The following is a 12500-nucleotide window of genomic DNA, read 5'->3' as shown; positions in this document are numbered from 1 at the left end:
AGGTGAGCTAGCTATTTAGGACAGGTGTTGGCATGAGGGAAAGATGAACTGGCTATTTAGTACAGGTGATGTGAGGGAGAAACAGGTGTCATACAGGGGTGGACAGGTGAGCTAGCTATTTAGGGCAGGTGGGGCGCTACAGGTGTGTCTCCCTCTCCCTCGCCTTGGTCAGGTTTCCCAGGAGTTCCAACGTTTGCAGGGGGACGGTGGTGACGACGCCTCCCTCCCAGAGACGGTGGCTGTGAGTACCTTCGGCCTAAACCTGCACGGAGAGTAAAGTGAATAAATAGAGAGGTTATGATACTCCTAACAAGACCCCTAGTAAAGTTAATCATCCCCTACCGGCCTCCTGTTTCCTTAGATCAACTTCGCATTAGATGTAGTCAGACGTTTGAGACTTAAGCTTATCCAACTTCTTTTTTGTAAGGGGAGGGGATTCAGTAGGATGTTTAGCAGGGAGTCCAGTGCCTGATACCCTTAGAAAACCCTTAAGCCTTACTTGTAGTTGAAAGCTTTTTAGATGAAGCTCACCTAGGAAATAGTCTCACGGATGGTATGGAGAAAGAGGAGATGAAAATTAGTGATGATACTCTTCAGACAACTTCATACCGAGCCATATTATAAGCAGATTCCCTTACACTGACAACCAGCGGGCGATCTGATTGAAAGCTTTTTAGATGATGCTCGCCTAGGAAATATAGTCTCAAGGTCAAGGATGGTATGGAGAAAGAGGAGATGAAAATAGTCATGATACTCTTCAGACAACTTCATACCGAGTCATATTATAAGCAGATTCCCTTACACTGACATCCAGCGGGCGATCTGATGTATATATAGTCATCGCAGGGTATAGTTTGCACATCCAAGAGGGTAGAAGTTGAGGCTCGTGGCTGATTCTAGTGCTGTTCTCTCACGTTCTCGTAGGCTTTGTGGGGTTTGGTAGTGCTAGAAATTGCGAAGTATAATTTGCATACGACCTGTACCTACCTAAACTCACCCCTCTTAAAACTCCACCAGTCTTCACACTCTTCAGCTTGGCACGATCAGCTCCTTTACTTAGCATGTGTTTGTAAGTCTCCCTCGCGCATGATTCTCCCGTAACTCTTCATTTTCCTTTCCCCGTTGCTTTCCCCTGTGATTTCGTTCTGCCGTTGCGCTATAGTGGTCCGCTTTCTTTCTTTCTTTATTTATTTATTGGTGTGTGTGTGGGTGTGGGTGTTTTCTTCGTAATGCTGATTCAGTTATGCAACCCGTTTAAATCCTCACCTAAAAAGAATATTATAAAGTGCAAGTTTAAAGGTATGATTGATTAAGTTTTCGGTGTAAATAACGAGCACGATAGTTTGGTTATATCTAAATCTATAATCCAGCTCATTCTTAGGAGGGAAAAGAGGAGGTTAAGGAGGATGAGGAAAAGGGGAGGAAATTAAGACCTGGGGAAGAAAACAGACAAAGGAAAGTCAAAGTGGAGAGAATAAAAGGAGAAAAAGTTGAACGAGTAGAAGAAGGGGAAGAAGAAGAGGAATGATAATAAGGAAGCATTTGGGAGAAAGAAGAGAAAGTAGGAGGAATAATGTAATAGGAGTGACTGTTGAAAGAAACACACACACACTACGAAGCTCTTTGGTGAAGTGGTTAGCGCGCTCGCCCCACAACCGAGAGGTCCTGGGTTCGATTCCCGGACGGAGTGGAGGCGGATGGGCAGTCTTCTTTAATCCGTTCCCCACCCAGCAGTGAATAGGTACTCCCGGGTGTCTGTCAATGGGTGTGAGGTTTCAGCTGTAAACAGGGAGCCGTCACGTGTGAGTTCGGATCTCATTCGGGGAAAGTATTGGCTGGTGATCGCAAGTCTGTCACGTGATCAGACCATGGTGAATTGCACACACACACACACACACACACACACACACACACGGGGCATTACGAGCATGACAAGTCTGCAAAAACACAAAGGTAAGAACATACACGCGCACACACACACACACACACACACACACACAATCAACCCGCGCCACGGTCTCCTCCCTCGGACAGGAGCGGACGAGGAGTGCGGACATCGCCACGGAGCTGCTGCGGACGGAGGGAGCCGAGGAGGTGGCGGTGGCGGCGGCGTTGGTGAGGGAGACATCCTTGACCTCCTTCGTGGCCTCGCCCTCCAAACACGACAAGAAGGTGACGTTCGCGAAGCTCCTCGATAAGATGTCCAAAGAGATCAGTTCCTCCTCCTCCGACACGAGCTGCACGGAGGAGAAGTCACCGAGTAGAATCTTCAGCCTGGGCGGCGTGCGGCGCTCTCCAAGACGCTCGCCAAGGATCCGACATACCCAGAGGTGAGGACTTGGTGCTGCTTCTGCTGTCCACTTTGTCTCCTCTCTCTTCCTTCTGTGTTTATCTGGCACACACACACACACACACACACATACACACACGCACACACACCATCCACCCAATACACACATATTAACACACCTTTTATACACTTGTCATTTCTTTACCTTACCTTACCTTACCTTAGCTCACCTCACCTTACCTTATCTTAGCTCACCTCACCTTACCTTATCTTACCTTACCTCTCCTTGCCTTACCTTACCTTACGTTACCTTACCATATCTTAGCTCACCTCACCTTACCTTATCTTACCTCTCCTTACTTTACCTTACCTTACCTTAACACCTTACCTTACCTTTACTTTCCCTTCCCCAGGTACAGCGGGTCGGGCAGCGAGGACGTGATGGAGACACCTGAAGTCTCGTCCTCGGAGATGACCCCAGACCCTCCCAAGCGGCTGCTGTCCGTGAAGTCTTCGTCCTCCCCATCCTCCAAGACCTCGTCCCCGCAGAGCCGCACGAAGATGGTCAAGATCTCTTCGGCGGACTCCCTGCTGGCCATGTTTAAGAGTCTTGGTAAGTGGGTGGAGGCTGTGAAGGTGGTGGTGATGGTGATGTAACTTCCTTCCTTCACACAGACAAACAGGTAAAGACAAACACTTAAACATACCTCGAAAATCACACTCGCCTGCCTCCTCCTCTCACCTCACGGCAAAGAAGCAGTTGCAAATAAACAGGGGAAAAAATCAGTCACATTCACCTTCTTTCTTCTCTTACACAGACAGACAGGTAATGAAAAACACACGAACATATCTTGAAAACCACACCCCGCCTGCTTCCTCCTCTCACCGCATGGCTTAGAAACATTTGCAAATAAACAGGAAAAAAAATCACAGTCACACGCACAGTCACATTCACTTCATTTTCTACTCTTACACAGACAGACAGGTAAAGATAAACACACAAACAAACCTCGAAAAACACACCCGCCTGCCTCCTCTTCTCTCCTCATGGCTTAGAAACAGTTGCAAATAAACAGGAAAATAAATCAGTCACATTCACCTCATTTTCTACTCTTACACAGACAGACAGGTAAAGAAAAACACACAGACGCGCACAAGCAGTAACCTCTCCTCTCCTTAAGACAGAGACAAACGGAAGTGGAAATAAACTCCACAGTTGATGAAGGGAATAACCGAAATCAATACACAAAGACACGAATAGAGTGATAGATAGGCTGATTCACTGTATACATTACCACACAATACATTACACTACATTACAAATATTCATCTAAACAGGTCACTACTCTTTACTTTTTACTTTTGTGGGAGCGGCGAGTAGCGGGCTTTTTTATGTACCCTTTTTGTTGCCCTTGAACCGTATCCTTTGATGTAAAAAAAATAATAAGATAGTTTTTAAAGTACCCATTCAGGCAGATGTATCAGTAGTCAAGGCCACACATTTATAATCGACTTCTTTTCTTTCACACGTATATCATGTTTATTAAAGTGCTCATTGGGGCAAGGATGTCAACAGTAAAGATCACACATTCATGATCCATTTCTTTTCAATCACGCTGGCATTTATTTAAAGTATATTCAAAGAGGCAAGAACATTAACAGCTTAGCTCACACATTTATAACTGACGCTTTCTCTTACACATGGTTAAGTACTCAATGTGGCAACAATATGAACAGGGTATCAGGATTCAGGACACCTCTCCTTCCGAAATTGACCTATCTTTCGGCCACTCCTCTAACTCTTTTTAGGAGCAGTGAGTAGCGGGCTTTTTTTTTTTCATCGTTGCTTCCTTTTTTTATACCCTTGAACTGACTCCTTTGCTGTAAAAAAAAAAGACCCTTATTCATAATCAACTTTCTTTTCGTTCACGCAGGCGGGTCGGGGCGAGGCAGTATCTCCAACCCGCCCAGTCCTCACGGTTCAGAGCTCGAGGACTCCTCCGCCCACGCTTCGCCCTCCACCACGCCCACCACCCCTCAGAAGGCGCTGCCCCAGGTGAAGCAGGACACCCTTACCGTCCCCGGCACCCTCCAAGTACAGGTATGCTCTCCCGTTACCTGTAGCCCACGCAGGATAAGGCGAGAGAGGCCGAGGACTGTTCAGGCACATCCCCTCGTCCCCTTCACCCCTGTCCGTCCACGTTCACTCGGCACCTTATGTTTGCACGCCACGTCAGGGCCTTCGTTTATATCATTAAAGAGAGAGAGAGAGAGAGAGAGAGAGAGAGAGAGAGAGAGAGAGAGAGAGAGAGAGAGAGAGAGAGAGAGAGAGAGAGAGAGAGAGAGAGAGAGAGAGAGAGAGAGAGAGAGAGAGTTCTATCTGGGATCCATCATCACTGGCACTAGCTTAAAAAAATCTTAATACATAAAATATTTAGTTGTAAGACATTTTAACACTAAAGAGAAGGTCAGGATTATAGAAGGAAGGCTTGGTGATCAAGTAAGCGTAACAGATATGCAAAAATCTGGATGGGGTCTCATTTAAGCGATGAATGGCATACTAGCACGCTGAACAGCGAGAAGCGGAAAAGAAAGTGTTACAAAAGCTACAGTAAACCCTCGCTTTTACGGACCTTCATTTAACGAACTTCGACTTCAAGAAACTTTTTGGGCCAGTACGGTATATGCGGGGATTTGCCGAACAAGTTCAATAAGTGCCGGGCTCGGTTCGGTGGTGGGCCGGCCAAACATGTCCAGTCCAGTCCAGTAGTAGGCGTGGGATTGAATTGTAACGGCACGTTACAATGTACAAGCACGTCGATCGGCGGCGGAGTAAACAAAGTCGACCAAGTGGTCCACGTCTAGTCAGTCTAACTTTGTACGCCCGACTGTAATTTTCGACTTACGACCAATTCTACCTACGACCGACCTGCCATTCCTTGCCCCGTCGTAAGTCGAGGACTACCTGTATATGCGAAAAGTTCAGACCTTGGATATAACGGATTTTCGGATATAACGTCACCCCCTTCCCCCCAAATGGTTCGTTAAAGCGAGGGTTTACTGTAGATATGAGTGTGTGGACGGGGTAAAAATTGAAGGCTAACATTTAAGTGTGACAGCAATCAACGAGAGGCGTCGAGGGTGAGAGTGGCTGATGTAGTGAATGTGTTGTCGGGAGGGTGATGAGTAGGCGATGCAGGATGAGTGGCAGCGTGGCGAGGGTCAGAACCTGCCGGACACCCATCTCTGTCAGGGAGACAGAGGACAGCCGCTGCCGAGCTGGTCGAGGCGTTGCTGCGTGAAAAGTAGTGTGGTGCCTGGCGGTGAGGATGCTGCCCCTCCCCTCCCCCCTTCCCTTTACGTAGCCCCGCTCATCTTCACCACTGCTGCTTCCCACAGGTGCAGGGAGCAGGCGGGGCCGCACAGCACCCCGGCCCCGTCATCACCCTGGAGGTGCCTGCTGGGGACCAGCACCGCTGCCTCTCGCCCATCACGGAGCTGCCCACGCCCGTGCCCACGCCCGTGCCTTCGCCGCTGCCCACGCCCTCCCGGTATCGACCCAAAATGCGAACCAGCTCGGAGTCAAATGACAACAAGGACAGCGAGGACACCGAGTCCGAGTTTTCGCTGTCCATCTCGGTGGAGAGGAGTAGTTCAGACAGCTCGGGACCCGACCACCGCATATTCTTCACACCGCCGCGAGGCATGCGGAGCACGGGGAGCCTCGGAGCCGTGGGCCCCGCCCCTCGCCGCCCTGGAACACTGTCGCCCACCATCACACCCTCTTCCTCTCTGTCATCCAGGACGCCGTCACCCATCACCTCGCCCGTCACCTCGCCTGCCACCTCGCCCAAGATCAAGACGAAGCCACCGCCGCTGCACATCCCCGGGGCCAACGTGCTGCTCTTTTCCGGCGAGAAGAGTGGCGCAGCTGTCGGCAGCAGAGGTGCTGGATGCGGCAGAGGCGCTGGAGGCGGCAGATGCGCTGGAGGCGGCGAGGGGTTCGAGATCGGCTTAGTAGTACCAGTCATCAAGGTGGAGGACATAGACGAGGGCAAGTGGCAGCCTCCACCGCCGCCGCGACCCCGCGCCTTCAGTGTCGACGGCGGTGCCATCATGAGCATGCCGCTCATCACCGTGTCTCCCGCAGAGGAGCCGCCCGCTGCCCCCGCCGCCACGCTGTCGCCGCCCGCCACACAGCCCATGGTCATTCCTACCCTCAACGTGACCTTCGCGTCGCCGCCCGCCCTCAGGAAGCCCATTGTGCCCACCATCAGCGTGGAAGAGCCCGAGTCGGCCCCCCACCCTCCCTCCCGCCGCCACCACCACCACCTGCAGCAGCAGCGGGGTAAGGGCGGCTCTTTGGACCTACCGCCGGCGCCCGCCATCACCGTGACGGCCACCAACAGCGAGGTGGAGTCAGACACGGACTCCCCTACCGGCATGTGCCGCCCCGGGGGGCCGCCCTCTTGCTACCTCAGCCCCTTCCTCGGCGTGGACCTGCGCGCCTCTGAGTCCAACCTGAGCTCGTCTGGCTACAGTTCTGCTTACTCTCCGGGCCCCTCTCGCTGCTCCTCGAGTAACCCGCTCTTCCCGGATGAGCCCATCACGCCCTCCCACTCTGCGCTAGGCCCGCGGCCCCTCACCCTGCCGCCGGCGCCGCCCGACGTCTGTCCGCCGCCCAGAACCAAAAGACGCCCACTTCTCAAGTCTCCCCCCGCTGAAGCGTCCTCCGTGGATGTTGTGACCTGTCCACTGCTGAGAACCGACTCGGAAACCACCGACGACCCGGCAGCTTCTCAGCCTGAGGCGGATTCAGCTCTTGAGCTGGACACCAATGATGAGTGTAGCGACAGCGTGGTGGGCGGCGGCGGCGGCGTTGATACAGAAACGTGTCTAGATGACGAGGCAGAGGCACAGCGTCACCGGCTGCTGCTGTCCTCAAGCCACTCCTTCCCCAAGGAGTCTCCGCGCCTCGCCCGCTCCCCGCCCGCCATCGTGGTGCACTCGTCCCTGCAGAGCGAGTCGTCGCTCGAGGATCAGGTCCTCGGTGAGCGGCCGGCGCGGCTTAGCCCCGTCAGCTCCCGCAGTGAGTCTCCAATAAGCGACTCGCGGCTCAGTGTGGTCAGGATCTACCCAGCATTTTTCGGCGTGAATACAAAGTCCGAGTTGCCCTACACGGACTCCGATGGCCTCTATGACTGCCCGTCGTCCGAGGTCCTGCACTCAGACTCCCACGCGTCCGGATCGCCTCTCAAGCGTCTCGGGCGTAAGAGGCTAAAACGGTCCGCCGGGAAGGGCCTGCGATCCCTCCTGGGGCTCGGCTCCAGCGAGGGCGGGGCGGGCGGCGGCGGAGGCGGGGGCGCGGGCACGGGCACCGGGGCGGGGGGCGTTGCTGGCCAGAAGACCCGCTTGGAGCCCCCATCCTGGGAACGCTCCCCCCGCCGCCACTCCCCTAAGCGCCGTGTACGCGCACAAACCAGCGTCGACCTGCTCTCCTCCTCCAACGAGTCCATCACCTCCACCAGGTACCTCCCCCTCACCCCCACACCCTGCAGCCTGCACGGCCCCTCCCCCTCACCTGACACTATACCCCTCCACCCCCTCCCCCCTCCTGCTCTCTCTCCCTCGCTCCATCTTCCCTCCTCAGCCTAAAGTAAAGTGACCCTATGTACAGTAAATGCATGACTCCACAGACACCGCCCACCACCACACCAACACCGCCCACCACCACACCAACACCGCCCACCACCACACCAACACCCCCCACCACCACACCAACACCGCCCACCACCACACCAACACCGCCCACCACCACACCAACACCGCCCACCACCACACCAACACCCCCCACCACCACACCAACACCCCTCACCACCACACCAACACCGCCCACCACCACACCAACACCGCCCACCACCACCAACACCGCCCACCACAACACCAAAACCGCCCACCACCACAACAACACCGCCCACCACCACACCAACACCGCCCACCACCACACCAACACCGCCCACCACCACACCAACACCGCCCACCACCACACCAACACCACCACCACCACACCAACACCCCCCACCACATCAACACCGTCCACCACCACACCAACACCCCCCACCACCACACCAACACCCCCACCACCACACCCCCACCACATCAACACCCCCACCACCACACCAACACCCCCACCACCACACCACACACCCCGCCCACCACCACCCCACCACCGCCCACCACCACATCAACACCCCCACCACCAAACCCACACCCCCCCACCACCACACCAACCCCGCCCACCACCACACCAACACCGCCCACCACCACACCAACACCCCCCACCACATCAACACCGCCCACCACCACACCAACACCGCCCAACACATCAACAAAACCAACCACCACAACAACAACACCACCACCACATCAACACCCCCACCACCACACCAACACCCCCACCACATCAACACCGCCCACCACATCAACACCGCCCACCACCACACCAACACCCCCCACCACATCAACACCGCCCACCACCACACCAACACCGCCCACCACATCAACACCGCCCACCACCACACCAACACCCCCCACCACATCAACACCCCCACCCACCAAACCAACACCCCCCACCACCCCAACACCGCCCACCACCCCACCACCACCCACCACATCAACACCGCCCACCACCACACCAACACCCCCCACCACCACACCAACACCCCCCCACCACACCAACACCGCCCACCACCACACCAACACCCCCACCACATCAACACCGCCCACCCACCACACCAACACCGCCCACCACCACACCAACACCCACCACCACCAACACACCAACACCCCCGACCACATACACAACGCCCACCGCCACACCCGCACCACCTCAACATCACCCACCACATCATTATCACAACCACCACTCACCACTTCATCATACCCTCCCCCCCACCACCACCTCCATCGATAACAACAACAACAACAATAACAACAACGCCACTCATCCCCAGTACAACCTTATAACCAGCCTCACGATCACTTAACACACACACACACACACACACACACACACACACACCATCACCCACCACCACCACAACAACCTCCATCAGTGCCACAATTTCATCCATCAGTACCATTATTATTATTATTATTATTATTATTATTATTATTATTATTATTATTATTATTATTATTATTATTATTATTATTATTATTGTTATTATTATGTTGGTCGTGTGTGCAAGCAGCATGGCCTGACCGCAGCTCTTTGCTTCCTCTGCTTGTCCCGCCGCGGCTCTCTGGACTCTTAGAACTCTGGGTGTCGCCTCCTGAGCCCCGAGGCTTCCACACGCTGCCTCTGTAAGTGGGACGAACCTTAAACTCCCCTGAAACCCTCCTCAACCCTTGCCGAAGCCTTTAGTCCCCTTACCAGATAATTGTCCTCCCTGCCAATAGTCCCCTTACCGGAAAGTTGTCCTCCTAATAGTCCCCTTACCGGAAAATTGTCCTCCTAATAGTCCCCTTACCGGAAAATTGTCCTCCTCGCAACCCCCTAGCCTTGGAAGCTTATTTGCCCCTTGCTAGAAGTCATTTGTCACTATTCGGAACGGCACCATGCCCCCCCCCCCCCAGCCTCCCCCCCTTGGAAATCCTTATCCTATGCTGCGAGCGCCTCTTAGAATCCTGAAAGCTTAGTGTGTCCTTACTAGAAGCCTTTTGTTTGTACGTAAGACGACACATCGCCCCCCTGGAGATCCTTCTGTGCCCCTCTCTAGAAGCCTTGAGTCCCCTTACTGAAAAGCCGCTGTCCTGGTTGTTCCTTACCCTCCCGGAGACTTCTAGAGCCCTCATAGGAAGGCTGTATTCACTGTTACTGGAAGTTTGTATTCCCCCATGATAATTACGCTGGCCCGCTGGATAAATTACTGAACCTTTGAGCCTTCTGAAAGCCACTCAGTCTTCGGGGAATCCTACAGGGTCCTCCTTAGAGTTCCTTTGTGTATACCTAGTTTCGTGGAGGTCTTCAGTTCTTCAGTCTCCCAGAAGAGTAAACTTCCAGAGATCTGCTGATGCACATATTATATCCTTTCTCTAGATCTATTTTTTATGGTTAGATTTACCTCCCTACTTTTTTTTTCCCATTCCTACGTCGAACTTTTTGCACCCTGTTTTCCTCAGCAGACTTTCGAGTTCCCTGAGACGTAGCCACCTCTCCTCTAGTGCGATATGGTCCATGACACTAATGCATAGCTGTCGCATCTACGTTTTGCCCTTCTCCCTTCCTCTCTTGAAATCTTTAGTTACCTGAAATGGTAGTTACCTTGGTTAACCTTCTCAAAAAAAACTACTTCCCTTCAGGAGCAGGTTTCAATCCTCCTGGAATGTGATATACTCTAAATAAATCTGATATTCGGCTCTTTTTTCCCCCATGAATCTAATATATCCTTTGAAGTTTCACCCCTTGAAGATTTTGATTGTTTTCACGAGTAACTATAAAGAATTGCAGGACATTAATGTGGGCTACTGAAGCGATCATGATTCCAGACTTTCAGCATTTCGTGGTGTCTTGCGTCCACTGTACATGACATAAAGTAAATGATGACAATATATGAAGCAAAATACCGAAGAAAAAAAAATTGATAATATAAGTTGTGTGGATTTTTTTTTTCTTTTTTTTTTCTTTTTTACAGCAAAGGAGACAGCACAAGGGCACACACAAAAAAGGAAACGATAAAAAAAAGCCCGCTACTCGCTGCTCCTGTAAGAATGATATGGGGAAAAAAAAGTTAAAGAAAAATATATTACGATGAGTTTATGAAAGGAAACCGAAGGAATACGTCGTGATGATGGTAAATGATAATAATAAATGAGGAAATTATCAAAAAATAAAAAAAAATAAAAACAACACGTATGAATAAATACTATGGTCAGTTAAAAAAAAAAAAAAGGCTTAGCTCACAATATTATCGAAAAAAATAATAAAAACAGCAGGTGGGAATAAATAATACGGTCAGTTAAAAAAAGAAAAAGGCTTAGCTCACAATATTATCGAAAAAAAATAATAAAAACAGCAGGTTGGAATAAATAATACGGTCAGTTAAAAAAAAAAGGCCTAGCTCACAATATTATCGAAAAAAAATAATAAAAACAGCAGCTGGGAATAAATAATACGGTCAGTTAAAAAAAGAAAAAGGCTTAGCTCACAATATTATCGAAAAAAATAATAAAAACAGCAGCTGGGAATAAATAATACGGTCAGTTAAAAAAAGAAAAAGGCTTAGCTCACAATATTATCGAAAAAAAATAATAAAAACAGCAGGTGGGAATAAATAATACGGTCAGTTAAAAAAAAGAAAGGCTTAGCTCTCACAGGTAAATTTAAAGCCTGATAAAATAGCAACCTCCACTTCTGAAACTGTTGTGGTCTTACTTTTGAACATTTCGTGCTGTCCCTAAAGTTTAAAGGATCATGGTGTCTGGCAAATTCGTTCTATTCCTCCTCCTCCTCCTCTTCTTCTACCTCCTCCTCTTCTCCCTCCTCCCTCTGAATGCTGTCTACCTTTACACCTTCCGACTGCATACTCACCCTTGCCCGCCTAAAAGGATTAAGGCGAATAAGGAAGAAGGAGGAGGAGGAGGAGAAGGAAGAGAGAAGAATATCAGATTTGTCCACATGAGTAAACCTAGATGTTGTTGTTCTTGTTGTTGTTGTTGTTGTTGTTGTTAGTTTGATGTTGGTTACGGTTTTTTTGTTTGTTTGTTTGTTTTTCATATACATTAATTTTCACTGTTACCCCATCATTAGTAGTTCCTGTTGTTGTTGTTGTTGTTGCTCCATTTAGAAGCAACAAAAAAAGTTCGCATACATTTTCAAGTAGTTTTAAGAATATCAACAAGTTTTCCATTTTTATATTAGATGTAAAATGGTGCCTTTTCTTTTTTTATATATTTTAATTCTTTCCTTTTTTCTCGCTCCACGTTTTCTCTGGGCTTTTTTCTGTCATTTTTTTTTCTATTTGCAGTGACATATTAATTGCATATATGTGTTTGATTTTCGTAATTACTTTAACCATTCTCTCTCTCTCTCTCTCTCTCTCTCTCTCTCTCTCTCTCTCTCTCTCTCTCTCTCTCTCTCTCTCTCTCTCTCTCTCTCTCTCTCTCAATTATTTCTCCATTTCTTTATCTTTGTCTTTATCTCATTTAT

At 50.4% G+C, this 12500-nt stretch overlaps 1 protein-coding gene across 9 annotated transcripts in view; it reads left to right on the top strand.

Moving 5' to 3' along the window:
* Positions 1-12500, top strand: part of LOC127007035 (uncharacterized) — a 167387-nt gene that overhangs the window by 135868 nt on the left and 19019 nt on the right. For 6 of the 9 annotated variants that reach the window (XM_050877538.1, XM_050877537.1, XM_050877531.1 and 3 more), the window contains 5 exons: positions 173-241; positions 2035-2330; positions 2704-2903; positions 4225-4391; positions 5690-7818. In XM_050877538.1, coding sequence (XP_050733495.1) covers positions 173-241; positions 2035-2330; positions 2704-2903; positions 4225-4391; positions 5690-7818 — 2861 coding nt within the window. Of the gene's footprint in view, positions 1-172; positions 242-2034; positions 2331-2703; positions 2904-4224; positions 4392-5689; positions 7819-9606; positions 9656-12500 lie in introns of all 9 variants that reach the window. The other 3 variants (XM_050877539.1, XM_050877535.1, XM_050877536.1) reach the window with 3 other exon arrangements.

Source organism: Eriocheir sinensis, chromosome 34 (genome assembly GCF_024679095.1).
Source record: "Eriocheir sinensis breed Jianghai 21 chromosome 34, ASM2467909v1, whole genome shotgun sequence".
Taxonomy (NCBI): Eukaryota; Metazoa; Arthropoda; class Malacostraca; order Decapoda; family Varunidae; genus Eriocheir; species Eriocheir sinensis.
Note: the sequence above shows the minus strand (reverse complement) of the source record. Positions and strands in the feature narration are given on the sequence as shown.